Source organism: Alligator mississippiensis, chromosome 1 (genome assembly GCF_030867095.1).
Source record: "Alligator mississippiensis isolate rAllMis1 chromosome 1, rAllMis1, whole genome shotgun sequence".
In the NCBI taxonomy this organism is placed as follows: Eukaryota; Metazoa; Chordata; order Crocodylia; family Alligatoridae; genus Alligator; species Alligator mississippiensis.
The window spans coordinates 65,338,728-65,359,224 of NC_081824.1; the positions used below are offsets into that span (position 1 = coordinate 65,338,728).

At 42.8% G+C, this 20,497-nt stretch overlaps 1 protein-coding gene across 4 annotated transcripts in view; it reads right to left on the reverse strand.

Annotated features, from left to right (window-relative positions):
• Nucleotides 1-2,567: 2,567 nt before the first annotated feature.
• The window catches only part of COL12A1 (collagen type XII alpha 1 chain), a 133,896-nt gene continuing 115,966 nt past the window's right edge, over nucleotides 2,568-20,497 (reverse strand). For 2 of the 4 annotated variants that reach the window (XM_006262249.4, XM_059731248.1), the window contains 6 exons: nucleotides 10,533-10,568; nucleotides 10,359-10,425; nucleotides 8,371-8,559; nucleotides 7,182-7,250; nucleotides 5,913-6,083; nucleotides 2,568-3,599 (listed from right to left, as the gene is read on the reverse strand). In XM_006262249.4, coding sequence (XP_006262311.2) covers nucleotides 3,418-3,599; nucleotides 5,913-6,083; nucleotides 7,182-7,250; nucleotides 8,371-8,559; nucleotides 10,359-10,425; nucleotides 10,533-10,568 — 714 coding nt within the window. In that variant the 3' untranslated portion in view covers nucleotides 2,568-3,417. Of the gene's footprint in view, nucleotides 3,600-3,777; nucleotides 4,793-5,468; nucleotides 5,528-5,912; nucleotides 6,084-7,181; nucleotides 7,251-8,370; nucleotides 8,560-10,358; nucleotides 10,426-10,532; nucleotides 10,569-20,497 lie in introns of those variants that run through there. The other 2 variants (XM_014596676.3, XM_014596675.3) reach the window with 2 other exon arrangements.

Below are 20,497 nucleotides of genomic sequence, written 5' to 3' on the forward strand. Positions count from 1 at the left end.
CTGTGTGTCTGTTTGTCTGTAACACTTTTGGCCAACTGTGCATGTGCTGCTGAGAGGGCGGGTGGCAATTGGCTGCACAGGCTCAGGCTGTGCAGGCCCAAGTTTGCACCATTGCTAGGGAAGTTTGTGGCAGTGGCAAACAAGCCCCAGCCACCCGAGCAGCGGGACTTCCCTATACCTCCCTGCCTGAGAGTGAGGAGGGGGGTCATAGTGGTGGCATCCCCCCATTGCTAGTCCCCGATGCCCCCCAGAACAGCTGGCAGGGAGGAGGAGGCAGTGGGCAGGGAGGGAGGGAGGGAAGGCAGGTGGACATGGGCCAGGTGAATGTGGACATGGAGCAGAGTGGGGTGGGGTGGGGTGGGGGGGTAGAGTGGGGCCAGACCCGGAGCACTAGGGAGGGAGGGAGTGGGACCAGATGTGGGGGGGGGCGGGATAGAGCAGGCTTGGACCTGGAGTGGCAGCAGAGGCGGGTAGAGCGGGGCCAGACCCAGAGTGGCAGTGGGGAGGAGGAGTAGAGTGGGACTGGCCTGTGAGCAGTGGGGGAGGAGGTAGAATGGGGCTAGACCCCAAGCAGCAGGGGAGAGGGGGTGGAGAAGCAGTGGACCCAGAGTGATGGAGGGAAGTGGGGATAGAGCACAGCCAGACCTGGAGCGGGGAGGGGAGGCAAGTGGCCAGATGCAGGGGGTGCATAGAGTGGGGCCAGACCCAGAGCAGCAGGGGGTGGAGGGGGGTAGAGCAGGGCCGGACCACAAGCAGTGACGGGGAAGTAGAGAGGGGCAAGCCCAAGTGGCTGTGGGAGGTGGGGTTGGGGCAGGCCTGGATCCAGAGTGATGGGGGGAAGGAGGGGTGTGGGGCCAGACACAGGAAGGATGGAGCAGGGCCAGACCTGGAGCAGTGGGAGGGATGGGGTAGAGCAGGGATGGACCCAGAGTGGCATGGGGTGGAGGGGAGGGCAAGGCCAGACATGGAGCGGCAGGGGGGAAATGGGTCCAGACCCGGAGTGGCAAGGGGTGGGGGTGTGGGGCTGGATGGGGGGCTCCATCCCTGTCCACCCCCTGATCATTCTTGATGTGAATATGATACTTTAGTAGAAAAAGTATACAGTGTAAACCTGTAATTTTTAAAAGTAATATTTACCGTATGGTTCCCAAAAGAAAGGAAGGATTGTCCATTGATTGGAGAGCTACTGTAAAGTCCTTATATCAGGGACCCAGCTCTGTCACTGACTTCCTGTTGGACTTTTTAAGTCTTTCCATAGAGTTCAGTGCACAAAGATGAGTACTAAGGTGACGGTCATGTAAAATACTTAATATGCGTCTCCGCACTTGCTCATTATATTGTATATGATGATGGCAGTCATATTCATATCCCAGAGGATGAGAATCACTCCTTTCATCAATCATAGACAGACCTTCTGCCTCCCACTGTCAGTCTTAGGCTAAAGACAAACAGTCAAAAAGCCTGAAGCTGAATTGATTAAATCATTGCAAGTTTATTTAAGCAGTGTAAATTGAATCAATAAAGAAGTGAACTGGCATTCACTTTTGAATTGGAAAAGGCAGCCACATGCCTGCAGTGGCCCAAGCCAGAAGCTGAGGGGTGCTAATGCAAGCCTGCCAGCCACTGCAGGTACTGAGTGGTGTCCATACCCTCCAACACACTGCTGTCCACCTGCGGAGGGTGGGGGGGAACAGTCCCTCTAGCCCAGGGTTCAGTGCGTGCCAGGCATCAGTCTACATGGTGGTATCCCCATGCTTCAGTGAGGGTTCCCCCACCCCAGACAGGGTTCCCTGTGCCCTGCCAGAGGGGTATTTCTCCCATCACATCCCTCAGCATGGTCCGGCACCTGCTTAGCTCTGCCCCTACAGAGGTAAGGAGCAGTCCCCGCAGCCCGTGGCTTAGCTGGCACCTGGCATCAGCCCACATGAGGAATCCCCATGCCTCAGTGTGGGGGTTGCCTGCCTCAGGTGCTGGTGCAGAGGAGGATTCCCCCACTCCTACCCCTCACCATGGTCAGGAGCTGGCTTAGCTCCACCCCCCTTGGAGCAGGGAGAACAGTCCCTTCAGCCCAGGGCCCAGCCAGCACTGGCCCCAGAATCAGCCCATGTTGGGGGATCCCTGCACCTCAGTGGAGAGGTTCCCTGAACCTGGGCAAGAGGTGCAAAGCACCCTGGGATGTTGGAGGACTGTGAGTTAACTTGAGTCAGGAGGGGATCTGAGACAGATGTTCAATAAACCAATTTAACCTAAATCAGTTAAATCTGATACTACATCCATCCAGGTCTATCGTAAACCCATTCTGCCATTCTGAAACTGGTTTACATGCATTGAACTTCTGTTCTGTTACAGGTTTAAAACAGTTTCTGATCACTTTAGCTAGTTCATGTATAATGTCTGTCCCTAGTCTATAAACTACACACAGATTCAAAGTAATTTGTTGGCTCTGTAAAATCAGGACTTAATGATGAAAATGTAAAAATATGGATCTGTATATGTAATTGCCACATCTGAATCTAGCATTCCAGAAATCCAAAGCCAGAGCACTATTTTTAAGAAACAATCATACATTATTAATTTTCAGTAGTTTTATTGAAAAATGCCTCTTTCATTTCAGAAATAAATAATATAAGGCAGTGAAATTCACAATTTGCAGTTAAAATATAAAAGCAGCAATTCTATATCCATAGTCTTGCAAACAATTTCAAACTGCTTTTGATAACTAAGAAACATTGTAGTCTGAAAAAAATCCATACTAAATATACAACACAAACATGCAATTCCATCTCTGCAGGATTGACTGCAATTTGGCTTAAATGTTAATGTGTCTACAAGGAGATTTAAGGCATTATAAAACTGTATCCAGTTGATACACTGTTTTCAGCTACATTACTTAAGGTTTGCGGTTGTTAAAGGAGATGTATAAGAGCAGTATATGCCCTGTAAGGTATAAGTAAGGCTAGAACAAATTGGCAATGATGTAAAAGATGTAAAACCTGACAGTGCAGGCTTGATGTGACTGAACTGCAAACAGGCACTTGAAAAAGAACACAGCAGAGCTAAAGCAGATACTCTCTAAAAAATCTGCAGCAGCTCTGTGGGTATATTTTTTCATTTTTGAGTTTTGTCTTTAAAGAAATGCTGCATTGTGATAACTGAAAGCACACAATTAAGCTTTAGGCAGTTACTGTAAGCAAAGGTATTTTACAAGCAAGAATAAACTGTATAGTTACACACATTGCTATTCCTACATAAGCATGATACTCCTACAGGATGTGAGTGCATTACCGATTTGAAAATACTGGGGAGGACTATTTGAGAATATACGATAACACCCACTCTGTAGGTATCTGCATATGCAAGTATAGCAAAAACAAAAAAACCCAATCAAAATAAACCCATAACAAGGCAAAAAATCTTTTATGGTTTTGCTTTTGCTTTTCTTGACAATGATCTTTTCCAGCGCATGTGATCAGGGTATCCTGGTGAACGCATTTCAACTCCATAGTCCTCATATTCAGCATCTCTCCTTTCTGACTCCATTGGCACTATGAAGGGTTCACTTTCAGGTTGATAGGGTCCACTTTCGGGCACGTACGGCTCTGGTTGAAAATAGTTGTCCGATTGAACATTATAGTTATAGCATGTCTTTGAATCCACAAGTATAATGAAAGTTAGTCTACATATTATTAGTCCAATTTTAATTTCATATAATAAATATATAAATTAATAATCACTGGCTTGTTTTTCCAGTTTTCATCATTACTTTTATGGGGGCCATAAAATACTCATTTAAAAATAGTTTTGGACTGCCTTGTATGATTTTAACTTTTTTTTACAGGAAACAACTTTGCAAAACTAGTCTTAGGATGTTATGCCATGGCCCAATATATTGTAAAAAAATTAAATACAAATACTATTTTACAGGTCATTCCTTACATCCAAGGAGACTGGATTTGATTTAAAACCAACTGAGTAGTAGAACAAAGTGATTAAATGTTTCATTGGCACATAAATTTTCTCTAAGGATGGGAAAATAAATGTACACGTATCTATCACCACTGGCAATATACAGTACATGTCATTTTCTCGTGCTGTTCCTCGTAACAGACCGAGTTACAGCTGGTGCTGGAGGAACACCAAAAACTACAGCAAAACAGAAGAAAAATAATTATAAGACTTCAGTATTTATAACTGCAATTACAGAAACCAGATACAAAAATGCACATGCCCTGAATCAGACACATTGAAAACAAGCAACAGACAGGTAGATTTCAAAGGTGTTATTTTGGCACGCAACAAGCAGCAACAGGCTTTGATGCAGAAGCTTAATGTAAAATTGTTAACTGATTTTAGTGGACATGATCCCATACAAATCATTTACAAGCCATAATTAGTTTACTATGTACATAAGTCATTTCTCATTTACCAGGTTAAATCTGTCTCCTACAAAGGTGTTACCTTCACTGGTTAGTAGTTTTATAAGCCTCCATCTACATAGAATCTTCTGAAGTTTTGGGGTTTAAAAGAACTTTTAGTTTTCTACTTTATTACTGAAATGCAACAGGTTTAACGAGTTGACATCAATGTCCTTCATCTCATTCACGAGCATGGTTAGTATAAAGGATCTCCCCATCACATGAAGCCAACATGGTTCAAATAACCATATCCGTGGTGAAATATCCAAACAGACTCAGTTCCTACTAAGCACGTGCGCAAACATCTGAGAAACAGGGTTTTCATGTATTCAAACTGTAAGCAGTACTGGTGACTTAGAAAATGTGTTAGCCGTAACCTGAAACAGGTCAAAGAGGATGTTAGTTTTTTAAAAAGTCAAAATGCTGTGCAAAATATTGTTTCATCCAACTAACAAACAATTGTTAAGTTCAATGCATATATCTATATATGTATACATAGCTATTTACTAGGAAAGACAGCACTGTTGCATAATGGGTACAATTTTCTCTCTCTGTCATTTAAATTGGAATCTTGTGCTAAGTCTGAGCAAACACCTTGCTTTTTATCCAACAGCACTAAGCCTGTGTGCATGTGTACACAGTCCCATGTACACTTGGGGCAAACCATATCCAATAGTAGTATACATGTACACTAATAGTAAGATGTTACAGTGCACACAAATGAATTGTTGACAATACTGTGGTCCTGTAGGATCCCCAATACATAATAAGTTACTGCTTTCTCATTTTGAAACTGGTGGTCAGCATCACCCATTATTCCGATTACACTGACAGCCATTGTTTTAATCCATTTCACACAACAGAAAACTGACATGTCTGAAGGCTAATTACAGGCTCCATGGTGATTAACTTGGGATAAATCATAGGCCAGTGAAGTATTTCAGTTGTCTGCACTGTATCATAGAATGTTTTTTTCTTTGTGGAAAATGTTGATTTCAGGTATCCATTTTCTATAAATAATCCTGACATTGCTCAAAAAGAGACACACAAAAATTGCCAAGCAGAGCGTTCTTTTTATTTTTCAACTGAAACATGGAGGATTCAACCTTGTTCTGAAGAAGATTGGAAGGAGGAGGAAAAAAAAAAAAAGAAGAAAATGGTCATTTAAATCCTAATATCAAAATTAGCATCTATTAACCTTCTATGTACTAAAAATAAATTGTTTGTAAAAGTCAATCACTGCTTGCTCCCAAGAGCTAAACACATTTCAAATTAATACAAGATAATTTGCATAATAATCTACATAGATGCTCCAACTTCTGTCTAAGATAGAAGGGCAAAACTGTTTTGACATGAAATGTTGCAACTAAACAGCTGGAGTAACATTTGCTTCTGATTCAGTATGTTCGGACTAGTGGGTCTGTTTTGTGTAAAGAAGCTCAGTATAAAGTAAACGCTACTTTAAGATAAATGTAGTTCGAGTTGTCAATAACTTACCTGGGAATGCCTGACCATTGTAAGCAATGCTAGCACACTGGGATGAATCACAATATCCAGGTGGCCCGGGGGGACCTCGAATACCCGCATTCCCTGGGCGACCTGGTGGCCCAGGTGGTCCTCGTGAGCCTGTTGAACCTGGTGGACCAGTTCTAGACTCTCCTTGTGGACCTAATTTTAGAATTAAAAGGAAAATAATATTTTTTTTCATAGAGCAGTTTGATAAAGTAGCTGGCACTACTGCTGTCTAGAGTCTAGACTATGCACAAGCCTTTGGTAAGGAAATGTTTACATTTGGTTTCTATATGGATATCAATGAAAGAAACCAAAAAACCAAAGATGTGACTCATCATAAGTTGCTTCCCTATGTGTGGCTAAGTTAAGATCTTATTCACAGAAACTCATTTGGCAAGGTTTGAGCCAAGCTAAAGACATCAATGAATTTGCTGGTTTATTTCCACTCTGTGGAAGATATGAAGATCTCCAGGGAAACTACCACATTAGACAAGCACACTGGATTTCAATTAAAATGTAGGAGTGAATTAATTCTGCTACTCTGCAGCCCTTGGGTAGATGAGGTAATGTTTTCTTTGGAACAGGTTATATTATGGTTAACAGAAATGTAGAACTTCAACCAAGAGAGGTTACAATTTGTAGCAAACTTCTTATGGATCCTGTAATGAAAAAATCATGTTTAACCTAGTAAATTAAAGGCAGAAACAATGAGACACACTATTTCTGCCAAGACATCAGTGAATGAAACTGAATGAGACAAAGAGCAAAGTAACAGTGAAAATGTCCTATTTTCTACTGTGATGTGAGATACTTTATATTTTAAGCGTATAGAGGTAATTACATACATAATCCAGCAATGGTACTGGAAATTCCAAGTACTAAATACAAAATTCAAATATAAAAATACAGAAAAAGTCCATTTTTGGATGAATAAGCCCAAATATTGAGCCAATAAAGGTTCCATCATCATTTTCATTAAAAAAAATTTGGACATACCAAAAATGAATTTACATGATCAAGTAATCATTTACACGTTGACAATTTACAGACATCTAGTACATTTGCAAAATGTTTCATTCAGTTCCAATTTTGTGTAAAAATTAAAAACCAAGAACCACACTGAGTAATGTATGTTCATTTGCTGTGAGAAGTAATCAAAGAATGTGCTGCCCCAAGAAGAATCTTTTCCCAAACACTTTCTCCTTTTTCTCCTATCATGCAGTAATTTGATTTAATTAAAAACAGAAAATTTACCAGGTGGTCCAGGTAAACCTCGTGGTCCTGGAGATCCAATACCTCTTTCACCTTTCTCTCCTGGCAGTCCTAAATAATCAAAAGAAAATAAATCCCAGACCCGAAAGAAAGAAAAAAAAACAATGATAGAAAAATGTGTCTTCATGCTCTTTCATTAATATGTATGATTTTTCAAATTATTTACTTTAAATTTGGTCAAATCCAGTTTTACCAATAACTTTTACTTTGGATTTGGGAAAATAATTAAAGTGAAATACTTTAAGAAAGCAAATATCCCCATCTAAAAGACAAGAATATTAAATGTAGGGTACAGAGGAAATGTATAAAGAGGCTATCTTAAGGCACAGAAAAATCTTTGAAGCACCCACAACTCGCCAGAAGTTTCTTACACTAAATTAGAGATGTGTGTGAAAGTGTCTAACTTGGCATCTCTGTATTTAAAAATATACCTTAAATATCCTTAGCAATAGCTGTATTGAAACAGCATTCATAAATATTCTAGAATAGTTGAATTCAAATAAATGATTTTCCTTACTTCTCTTTTTCCATTTAAGTGGCAAAGTAAATTTTATAATTAGAAAAAACACCATCACTTCTACATTCTGAAATGTACAGAACAAGCCAGAAAAACTGAGCACCAAAATTACTAGTCCAACTTAACCACTTTATGCTCTAGTAGTGAAGCACAGGAGTCATAAATCAAGTGTACCCAGCCACTTAAACTGGGTTTGCAACTATTTCATGTTGCCATAGTAGTGTAAAACACCTGGAATGTACATGTTCATCCAGTGCTGTATTTCCCATATACAGCTAAAAAAGAGAGAATTTCTGTATTGGCAAGGTACTGCATTCTTGCTAATGAATAATGTTTTCTTTCAACCCAATGCCTATTCTAAGAAGAATTATGGCACTCAAAGTAGCCTGTCAAGACGTAGCTGACTAATACCAGAAACAGCTTTGAGAAGAGAACATTCTCTGGACTGAGATATCCTGATAAAACTGATATATTTTCTTGAGATAGTGACTGAGACTCCACAGTGACTGGTGCTCCATAAATATCACACAGAGAGGCGCACTGTCAGTGCAAGCCTATGTAATTTCAGGCCTTGTCTTCTAATGTAGAATAGACACTCAGCAGCTCTGGAATATGCTTATTGCAAAATACACATGTTCTTTGGGCATTACCCACCTCTATCACCAGCTGGTCCCTGCATCCCAGGTGGTCCTGGGAACCCTGGTCTACCTCCAGGTCCAGGTTCACCTCTTGCTCCGGCAGGTCCTGATGGACCTGGGGGTCCTGGGGGTCCAGGCTGGTTGCGGTTTGAGTAGTAGTCATTCGGTATTTGATTAAGCATCTGATTGAACCGGCTCATTTGGCCTTTAAAGAAAAGAAACTGTTTCAATAAAAACATGTGAAAATCTCCTATTGGAGCAGGAAGAAAAAAAAAATATTTTCATTAAACCTTCCCCCTCCGTCTCGCCCCGCACACTCGCATACAAACGCATACAAATATCATTCCAGTGGGGAACTGGAATGGATATACAGAGCAAGATGAAGGCAAGATAAGATTACCCAGAAAGAAAGAGGGAATTCTGGAAAAAGAGTATTAAATAAAAATCCTTAACCTCTGGAGGTGATGATGACTGCAAACTGAGTATTAGTTTACTGTTTTGTTGGGTTTTTTTGGCAAAACCCTGGATAAGAGCTGTCTCCTAGCCTGAAGAATGGCACAACTTAGTTCCATTGCAATCTTTCATTAATATCACATTTCTGGACACCCTCCATTCAGAGAGCTGATGGAGGGTTAGGGAACAGAGGATGAAATTAGGGCCTTTTCAGAAGTCCAGTACAAGGTCTACACTTTAGTAACAGTAAAAGTGTGAGGATGTACAGCTTAGGCTTGCTCTCTGCACAAGGGTGAATTCAATTCACAGAGAATATTAGCAGCAAGTTGTTCTGAAGGAAAATCCCATCTAATCCTTCCTAACACAGTGCAGTCATGCTGTGGAAGGGGTTAATATGATCTGAAGAGTCTAGGGGGTGCAACAGCATGGTCACACCCTGACCCCAGTCCTTCATTATGCCACAGGTGAGCTCTTGCCACTAGGGTGCATCTGGAGCCCCTGCTTTTGTGTGTCTCTGGAGCTCAGGCGGTGAGCACTGCTGTTGATGCTGCTGATCCACTCTTTCCCCCTGCCGCTGAATTCAGTAGGAAGGGAAGGAAGAGAAAGGCAAACAGCAGCATCATTCTCCCCCTGGACTCTGAAGCTAGGGGGAAAAAACAGGGTGGGGGAAGGAGGGGTTCCGACCAGAGCTTGCTTCGATCAGCTGGTGAGCTCAGAGCTCACTGAACATATCGAGCTCTGGATAGGGCCTGCATTGACTGGGTTATAAATGCAAGCACACTCAACGTGTGGCACAGCCAAGGTGGGAGCTGCACCCTCCTGGCTTGCTCCTGGATCTGCTATTGAAAGTGCCTGTGCAAGAGGACACTCCTACAAAATGCAGAGCTGCACCCCTTTGAGAGCCCCTCGCACAACGGAAGAGAATCCTCCTCTGTCTGAATCCTCCAGTGGTCACTCCTGCACAAGCGTAGAGGAACTACATCAGCTTTTAAATAAAAGTAAAAGCTAAATACATTAAAATACTTGTTTGAAGGCCTGAACTTTGGGACTTTATCCAGGGCTGTCAGATTTTAACTTGTATTACACAGTTCATGCTGTGTACATCACATATCCAATTACACTTACCAAAATCCTTCACTCCTAACTCCCATAATATACCTACTTTTACATCTTCTATTGTTCCAAGAGGAGACATCATTTATGACAAAACATATAGTGGTTTAATGGACAACGCTAAAATGCAAATGCCTGAGAGAAAAGAAAACATTTTCTTTGTGACACATGCATGACTGGAACACAGGGTCCCAGAGGTGAGAGTTTAGACTCTGAATAACTTAGTCTTTCAGATTTAGGGCCCAATTTTGTGTTGTGTTTTCTTTGTTTCAAATTAGTGGCACAGAAAGACAGCAATGACCTTGCACAGGCTTCTGTTATGCTCTGCAGGCACAGTCCTTTCATCTCAGATTTAAACCACCCTTTTCTCTTTTAATAAATGAACTATTAAATTAGCAGTATGGAAAATAGAAAGAGGAAAAATAAAACATTGTTTACCATTTATCAATTGTTCACAGACTTGTCTTGCAACTGCTCGCATCATGTTTTGAGAAGCAATGTCTCCCTTAAATGATTAAAACCAAGCATTTTATTAGTACAACATCTGTGTTTTTAAAGAGCCAGAGTATAATACTTAAATAAGAGTGAAAATAAGTTTAAGGTAGTACTCACTCTGTCACCTTTTTCTCCTTTTGTCCCAGGTGACCCCTATAACAAATTTAAGTTTGTTGTTATTTTATGTATCAGAATATGACAGGATGTTGTATAAGAACATAGAAAACAAAAGGGGATGAAAGAAAAGTAAAGGCTATGAGACAAAAAAGAAACAGAGCTCCAGCAAAAATGCTCGGAAATCACAGTCTGCTGCTTTGGTACATGGGTTAAACAAAGAGATGGACAGAGAAGCCCATCCACAGCCTCTTTATACTGAAATGTGCACCTGTAATTCTGCTGGAACTGCAGCTTTTTCATCTGAAAATCAAAGGTTAGACATTTAAATAAAAGTATCTGAATCTACAATTATTTGCAGATACAAAATGACATCCCAAAATAGAACCACTGCCCCCCACCTCAAAAAGGGGGAAACCCTACCAAAAGCTTTCCAGTACTCCAAGTAAATTATGACCATTTCTGTTTCCCTTCTCTTCCCTTCCCTTCCTTTCCTGAAATGATCCACTATTTATAGCACTGTTGTTCAGCAGAAGATTTGTCATCAAGCAACCACAGAAAAGTACACCTGGAAGGGACCTCAGGAGGTCATCAATCCCAGGAGGTCATTAAGTCCAACCTCTGGCTCAAGGCATGATCATCCAAACAAATGAACTGGTTGTATAACCTACTCTTAAAAACTTCCCTTGATGTAGATTCCAGAACCTAAGTAACATTTTTAACATTTTAACAATTTGTCAAGAACATTTTGAATCCTAATTTTGTCCTCTAAAGTGCCTGCTACCCTATCCAAGTTGGTGTTATCTACAAATTTACTATGTACACACTCAGTTCTACCCTCCAAGTCACAAATGAAAATATTTAACAGCACTGGACCCATGACAGACCTGTGAGGAACCCTACTCAATACCTCTTCACAATTAGCTATCAAGCCATTGATGTTGCTCTCCTTGAACATGAGTATCTAACCAGTTATACATCCACCTCATAGCAGTTTGATCCCAGCTGTATTTCCTTAGCTTATTGATGAGAATGGAATGGGAGACAGAATCAAAAGCCTTTTGAGTTATATCATATGCCCTGTTCCTTCCCAGTCACCTTGTCATAGAATGAAATCAGAATGATAAGCATGACTTGTTCTAGACAAAACCATTATGATTGTTCCTGATCACCTTGTTAGCCTCTAGGTGCTTAGACATATATTCCTTGATTATGATATCTTCTAGTATCTTACCAAATATCAAAGTTTGATCAGTCTGCAATCCTGTAGGTTCTCCTTTTACCCCTTCTTAATAAGTCATCACTATTGAATGGGTACTGATATTACTATATTCTTTCTAGCTTCAGTTTGAGTTGCCACAATAATTAATTTCATTTGCCAAGAACTGTATTTCTCTCTCTGACAGCATTTTCCCATTTGATTGTGCATGTATACATAGTGCTAGCAATTTTATTTGGTTTGGGAATTTCTTTACTTTTTTTTTTTACAGTACTACATAAGAAGCCAAGCAGAATTGATATTTTTTAAAAGAGTGTCTGAGTTGTCACAATAGCTTAAAGTATATTATGAAGATATTTTTAAAAACACTGTTCTGGAGATATACACACATAATCCATTCTGCAAATAAAATTTTGTGTGTGTATCTCCCACACAATGTTTTGAGAGTTTAGCCTTATGTTTGCATTCCACTGATATTTAATAGAACAGTCAAAACAGAGCATGACCGATTTTCCTAGGAAAACATAATTATGATACTTAGCCTGAGATATTTTCAGAATACACAACAATGATCTCAAAAAAAGTGTTTCTAGCTGGTTTTGGTCCATTTGTCATTGTTTTGGCCACAGGCAAAATGCAGATGCCATTTTCAAATAAACTAAAAATCAGATACATGGTCATTAATGTCAGCCATTAGATCATTCTTTGAAGAAACAAAGAACCTGTTTAAAGCTTTTTGTACATTTCCACACCACAAATCAAACAGAAAAAACCCTACACTTTGCCTGACCTGCATTTAGTTCAAACACAGCTCTAGAGATGCAATTTATTCCTAATGATAATATGTCCCAGATAAAACAGTCCATATTTCAGGGTAGTTTTCACAAAAGCACTCAGCATTTTGCCTAACTATGCCCTCACTAAAACCCATAGTTGTTTTACCAGTGGGAAACAGAGAAGCCAGCACTGAGTGATGTTAAATGACCCACATCTACTGTTCCAGTAGCAAACGGCAGATTTTGTGAAAATGTGCCAAAAAGGGGAGTAGGCTGGTCAAAATAGGGATTAATATGAAACCAAACAGATGCTCTCTTGTAGCCTAAAAAGAAATTGGATCTTCTATGAGTTTGCAAAGATGAAAGGCTAGTTCCATAGTCCACTACCTCATCTAGTTCCAATCATAAGTATAATTATGTCCTAAGGAAAAGTGCCTTTGACAATTTAGTATTTCTTTAAACAGTCTTGTTTATCGCCATTCAAAAAAGCAAATACTGAGTGTGGGCAGTAGCTGCTTTTCATAGCATTCTTATGGTACCCACAAAAACCTTAAGTAGTACACGATGACAAATCATTCCATTGAGGTCAAAGTGAAGCTGGATACAATTTGAATGCAGTAGCAGTCTTTCAGAAACTTCCACTGAAGCCATGAGGGTTGAACTAAAGGATTTAGAATGTCTACTTTGAAACAGCTCTGGTGAAACTGGAGCAGATCACACCAATAATTTGTAAATTGATATCTGCTTGCTAGTATACATGCAATACACATGACAAATAAACAGGCTACCACTTCTTGTTTCATTCTTTCCTTACCCTCCCCTCCTTTCTCCTGTCTTAAAATGCAAGGTGCTTCTGGCAGGGGATGTCTTTTTATTCTTTGTTTGTACAGTATGCGGCACAATTAAATCATGGTCCACAACTGAGGTGCCTGAGTGCTTTGGTAATACCAATAAATAATAAGTTAACATGTGACACTATTGCTTAACTGTCAAACCCCAGTATTCAGAATTCAAAGCAGATATCAGCACACAGAAAAAAAAGTTTTATTCCTGTCTGCTAGCAGTATAAAATGAGCCATAATGAACTTCTATTTTTCTCTCCTGAATCCATTAAACAGTGATTATAACATAGAATACAAACAGCTACGTAAATAATTGCTAACAAATTATAAATTTGATGAATTTAGCTTCTCTTTCTCTCTTTGATTTTCCAGAATGTTGTTATTTTCTGAAAATGAATCCATTTGAAATGATTCAATGACTACATTTCTGTAAATATATTTTTTATTATGTTACTTGTTTGTAATTCATTGTGAGATGTCCACTAGGGGCGTACGAAACGGGCCCTATTCGATTTAGATTCGGCCTGAATCAGGGACAGTGATTCAATTCATTGGTTCGGATCACTGACCCCAATTCAATTCAGCCAAATCTGAATCTGAAGATTCGATGCTGATTCAGAGAATCAGCGATTCGGCCATAGACACAGCTTTAAAAGTTTTTCTACATACCTCGAGATACCAGGCGTGCTCGTGAATGCTGTGATGCTGGGGCAGATGGAGCATCCCATAGGAGCACAGCAGGGTCCCCTACATGCTTGGCAGAGAACCCAGAAGTGGACCCGAAGTAGTTCGGGTCCACTTCCAGGTCCACCGAGGAGCGCACCGGGGGCCCCCCTGTGCCCCTCTGGCTCGCGATCAGCTTCAGGGAGACCCTGGGTGCCCCTACCAGACCCAGGAGGCATCAGTCACTGAGCTAGGAGGGCACGGGGGTGGGTGGCCAATGCGCTCCGCAACGGACCTGGAAGTGGACCTGAAGTGTTTCTGGTCCACTTTTGGGTCTGCTGCTGAGTACCCTGGGGAGCCCCCTGTGCTCCTGTGGGATGCTCCATGCACCCCAGCATCACAGCATTCACAAGCCCCCTGGTACCTAGAAGTATGTAGAAAAAACATTTAAAGCTGTTTTTACGTTCAAATCGCTGAAACTTTCTGAATCTCTCTGAATCAAATTGGAGGGTTCCAATTCAATTCAGAGAGATTAAAGGGTGTCCTGATTTGATTTGGATATGGAGATTCAGCTACCGAATCAGGCCGAATCTCCACTGAATCAAATCAGAGACTGAAGCTTCGCACAGCCCTGAGGTCCACATTCCAATCAAAATGGCATAAAAATTGTAAACACGGACACAGTCTATGTGTCCATTCACCAAATACATAAATCAGATGTTGGGTGCATATAAATCAGTTTCAAAATGGCTGAAACAGGTTTGAGATGAACCTGGTTGAATGTAGTATCAGACTTAACTGATTTGGCTCAAATTGGTTTATGCAATGTCTGTGCCAGACCCCTTGCTGATTTAAGATAAACCAGACTCCCCCAGCATCCTGGCATGCTCTCTGGGCTGGGCAAGGCTCTGTTCTAGCCGCAGGGCTGACCCCATCCCTCTGCTCTCTAGCCAAGCAGGGGCCGGCCCTAGCAGAGACGCTGGCCGGCATGGCCCCATTAAGGCGAAGTGGGCAGGGGAGAGGTTAATTTTTCTCTCCTTCCCTTCTTCCTCCACAGCCAGGGTCAGCCTGTCTTCCAGGGAGCAGAAGGGAGGGGGCTGCAGTGGTGGCCCCTGGAGCTGGCAGACCTTGACTGCAGGAAAAGGCCAGAGGGAGGAATTAACCCTACCCTGCCCCCTTCACATTAACAGGGCCATACTGGGTAGGTTGCCCCACAAGGTGGGGAGAGGGGCTCTGTTCCATGCTGGAGGGACTCTTCCTCCTCCTCCTCCTCCCAAGGTGGAGAGTGGGACTCTGTGAGGCACTGGATGGGGACTTTTTCTCCTCCTCCCCTTTCTCACTGCCATCACTGTGGGGCTGGGCGGGGGCAGGGGGAGCACCATGAGATGCTGACTGGCCCCAGAGCAGGGGCGGGGGGCAGGGGGAGGCTCTATTCCATGCTGGGGGGAACTCTTCCCCCTCCTCCTCTTCTCCCCAGAGGGGCAGCAGAACCATGGAGCTCAGCTGTTCAGGGTGTGAGGTGTGGAGTGTGAGGGAGAGTGGGGGTATACAGACCCCCTCACACTCCTCCCATGACATGCAGCCTCCACTACATGGCAGCAGCAGCAGGCAGGGAGGTCAGGGCACTCGTGCCCAGTCCAAGCGTGGCTTCGGCCAGCACTACACTGGGGAAGGGAGCAGAGCCTGCCTTATCCCTGTGGCTCTGCTCCCTGAGCCTGAACCTGCAGCTTCAGCCCCGCACTGGAAACAACTGCTTCCCCCACTCCCCACTGTGCAGGTCCTGGCACTGTGCTGGGAGTGGAGGGAGCCCCACCCCTGCTTCCCCTTAGAATCCAGCATGGGGCTTCCCTGTGCAAGTGTGGAGCTGCAGGTGTGGCGCAGAGCCCAGTGGATAGAGGAAGCCAGCGCTGTGCTGCGGATGAAGAGCACAGCCCCGCACAGCCTGCCTGGCTGCTTCTATCCCTGCGACTCCATGCCACACCTGCAGCTCTGCACTTGCAGAGGGGAAGCCCTGCGCTGGACTCTGTGGGGAAGCAGGGGGCAGGACTCCCTCCACTCCTGGCAGAGTGCAGGACCTGCACAGCAGGGAGTGGGGGAGGCAGTTGGCTCCAATGTGGGGCTTCCCCTGCTGCAGGCTCAGGCTCAGGGAGCAGTTGCAGGGATAAAGCAGGCTCCGATCCCTCCCCCTGCACAGCAATGGCCTGAGCCATGCCTGCGCCGAGCACAAGCACCCTGACCTCCCTGCCTGCTGCTGCTGTCAGGCAGCAGGGGCTGCACTTCATGGGGGGAGTGTGTGGGGGTCCCAACACCCCCACCCTAACTCACACCCCACATACCCACACCCTGCCTAGTTGAGCTCTGTGCTCTCGCTGCCCCTCTGGGGAGAGGAAGAGTTCCCCCTAGCAAGGAACGGAGCCTCCTGCTGCCCTGGCGGGGGGGGGGGGAGGGGGGGAAGAGTGGAGGGAAGTGTCCTCCTCTGACAGCATCCCATAGAGCCCCCCCTCCCCACCCCACTGCAGGGGGGGAGGAGGAGGGAGAAGAGCCCCCACCCAGCACTGAACAGGGCCCCCTTCCCAGTCTCAAGAGGGCAGAGCGTGAAGGGGGAAGAGTTCCCCTCTGGGGCCGAGCGGCCCTGTGTGCCCAGAATCCTTCTGGCTATTCCTGGCCACGTCCCCTGCTCTCCCCCTCCCCCCACTCAGCTCAGCTTCCTTGTGGAAGGGAGGGCTGCTCTAGCGTCCCCGGGCTTCTGGCTTGAGCCACTACAGGCACGTGCCGAATGTCTATCCACTTGCAAACCAGTCCACTCTCTGCAGGTTAGACTAAGCTGCAAGGACTGAATCTATTCAGGCTCAGGCTTTTTGAATGTCTGCCCCTAGCCCCAGTGTTCACATACCATGCTATTTGTGGGAATATTTTGTTGCAGTCTAATGCTGTCCAGTCAAAAAATTAAAAAGTTAATGTGACTAATTTCAGCCAAAGTCATTAGTCAGGTGAGAAGTGCTTTTAAAGGAGCAGTTTGCATCAACAATTTCTAGCAACAACTTCCCGTGCACTATGCTATAGAGCTGCTCTAATACTGAAGGCAGAATATTCCTCAATTTTCTCTGGACATGTTTTCTCAGGATATGTTCCCACAGTTAAGAATATCAATGTCTTTAACTTCTAAAATGCAATGGATTTCTTTTGCACTTCACACTGGACTCAAGAATTAGAAGCCTAGTAAACTTTCAAAAGGTGACTGAATACAGGTGCACCACCATTTTCCATCTGTGAACATGCAAAGAAAATTAATTGATTTTACATTGTAAACAGTAAATGTATGGAATTATGGTCAGTTCATTTTAATACTAGACATAGACTTTCCTAATAGAGTCAGTTTCCCATTAAGATTTTAAGGAACTTTCATTTCAATAAATCAATTGCATAAGCAATTACTGAGTGGTGTACTGTTCATTTGCATCTTCCTCTTTCTTAGCTACATTCTGTTTAAATTTCACTTTTTTTAGTACAGAAAAATGCACCCTTTAGCCAGCATTTTGAGAGTCAGTGGCTGCTGCTGACATTCTAGTTTGTTCACATCCTGTGATAGAGAAGTCATTTGGGGTCAGTGGGAGGAAATAGTAGTTTTTGTTCAATGTGGGATTTTTCTGAGCAGTTGGGGAGGAGGCTGGAATTGTGGCAAAATTCTGCATCTGAGAAAGAATAAACAAGGGAAAAAGCACTATTTTTACTTTAAAAAACAATGGGCCATACTGTTCTCAATAGAAGAAGTCCCCTCAAATATGTGCTTCTTTGACCGTACTATATTTCCCTTAGTAAGACTCAAGTCTAGGATCCCCCCATGGACAGGGACAAAATAGGGGATTATGCCAAAAAAAAAATTAAAATATCCATCAGCTGCATTTACTTCTGAACAAAATTCTCTGAACCCTTTTAAAAAAGAGTTCACTGGAACAGTCACAGTCTCTTGATATATCCTTCCAACAGATCGAGTTTACACAATTCATAAATTACTTGTACTTTGGAGCATAAGACTGGAAGGGACCCTCTAGATCAGTGGTTTTCAACCTTTTTTCATTTGCAGACCCCTAAAAAATTTCATATGGAGGTGTGGACTCCTTTGGAAATTTCAAATGAAGGTCTGGACCCATACTTTTGATTGATCCTAGTCATCCTTTGTGGACCCCTTAGACATAGTCTGTGGATTCCCACAAGTCTACAGACCACTGGTTCAAAACTACTGTTCTAGATCATTGTGTCCAGTTCCCTGCTATTGCAGGCAACAACATTATATAATCCCTTTCCACAAATCAATCAAATAGAAGGCTGTTCCAGAGCCTCACTGCTCTAGCAGTTAGGAATCTCCTCCTAATTTCTGGTCCATTTTTTTTCATGGCCATTTCATACATGTTTGTTCTTCTGCCAACATTGTCCATTTACTTAAATAATTCTTTTCCCTGGTGTTTACCCTCTTCATGTATTTATATAGAGCAATAATATCAGTCTTCTCAGTCTTTTTATCCTTTTTTTTTTTTTTGCTAGAGTAAACAAGCCAAGCTCTTAGGGTATTTGTAGACATGCTTGGGGAGATGGAAGGTGGGGAAGAGGGGAGTGCTTTAATTAGTGAGCTACACGAATTAAAAGTGCCCAGGCGTCATATGTATCAGCATCCTTCAGCTGAAAAAATGGCAGAGACACACTTTGAACTTAAGTTCATTTGACAAGCTTTAGTTCAAAGCACCCTGCTGCCATTTTTCAGGACAGGGACGCTGATACACATGACGCTGGAGGCTTCTGGAGCATGTTAATTTCCATGCTCCCAAAGACTCAATGAATTGAGTCTGCTCCAATGTGCTGGATTTAAAGCATGTCAGAGCAGCCTCCCTGCATGTATGTGAGTGCCCTTAATGTATGATGGCAGCCCTTGCTTCTTAAGAAATAACAGATCCATCAGAGCTTACTTTTTTTCCTTCTCATTCAATCCTTTTTCAATCCCCACTTACTTTTCTTTACCAGGTGTTTGTTAACAGAATGTCAAAAGTGAAATTTTCCAGTCAACACAAATTCAATTAACAGCTTGAGTTTAAGTGCAGCAAGGTATAAAACCCTTTACAGCCATGCTGTTAAGGAAGTAGCGTGATCACTTCAGTTGATTTTATTTGTGGATTTAACACCTCAGCAAAGAACAACAACAATACATGTACTGGCTAAATTGGGGTGTGGCCAAACATGCAACCCTGCGGTCTACAGTCACTGGCAATTGTTCAGGAACCCAAGGGCTACACATAGTAGGCAAACAGTACTAATAGTTAAGCACAATAATATTTTTGGCAGAGCATCATAGTTGTTTGAACTTGTATCTTTTTTTTTTTTTTTTTGCTAAGGACCTGCCACCCTCACTCATCAGGCATAGCACCTCACCTAATATACTGCTCAACATGAGGAAAAATGTTAGGACCTACTTCTATGTGAATAGAGGATTGCTCTCAGGGTTCACCGATAGCAACACTGGGGTGATCATTTTTCTCCTGCACCCACAATTACAAACAGAGCAGGAGGCCTGTACTAGGTTTCAGAACTCTGTGGGCTACATTTGACCTAGGGCTGTGCTTTTGGCACTTTTAATGTACAACACAAACAACAGTTCTCAACCCTGTCTACCATGAGTCTGACAAAACATCTGTGCAAAGTGCAAGCCAGACTTCCTGCTGGGACCTCATTTAAAAACATTAGAAGCAGTAAATGTGATGCTGGGCAGTATCACATTACAAGAAAGTGGGATAATTGAAGCAAATTATATTTTTAAGTGGCACATACCCTAGGATTATCCTTTACAAGTACTTAGAACAACTTGGATTTGTATAGCTAGATATTCAGTTAGATTAACGTGATTCCTACAAGCGTGAGAAACAGACACGTGAGTTAAGGCAGAGAACCGTTACTTTCCTTTAAGTGCATGCACAAGAGCAACAATGTGTTTTTTTTGGATCTGGTCTCTAAGGGTATAAACAGATGTTGTGTTTGGAGCAGAATCAGTGCCCAGCACAACCGATCCACTTTATTGGCAACTACGTCAACAGATATCAACTGAAGCTGTTGTCCTGAAGGCTTAGGTTCCTGCCACACTCAGAGCTTCAAGGGCCCAATCCTGCACTTGGACAACAGCTCTGGGTACTCCACCCCAACCTGGAGCATGTGTCTGCACATGGGAGAACCTAGGTCAAGGCACAGCAATGAGACACATGCCCTGGAAATTTTCCTGCAGGAGAATTCCAGGATATGCAATAAGAAAGCAGATGTCCTTTGCTAAAAGGCATCACAGACTTGGACCACCTTTGGCTGCAGCAACATTTTTGGGCACCTGGAGCATGCAAAGGTCCAGGACGTCTATTTTCTCACAACTTGTGTCATCATAAAAAAAATTATGGCAACACAAAGACAACATCAGTTTGCAACCTAAGGGTGGGG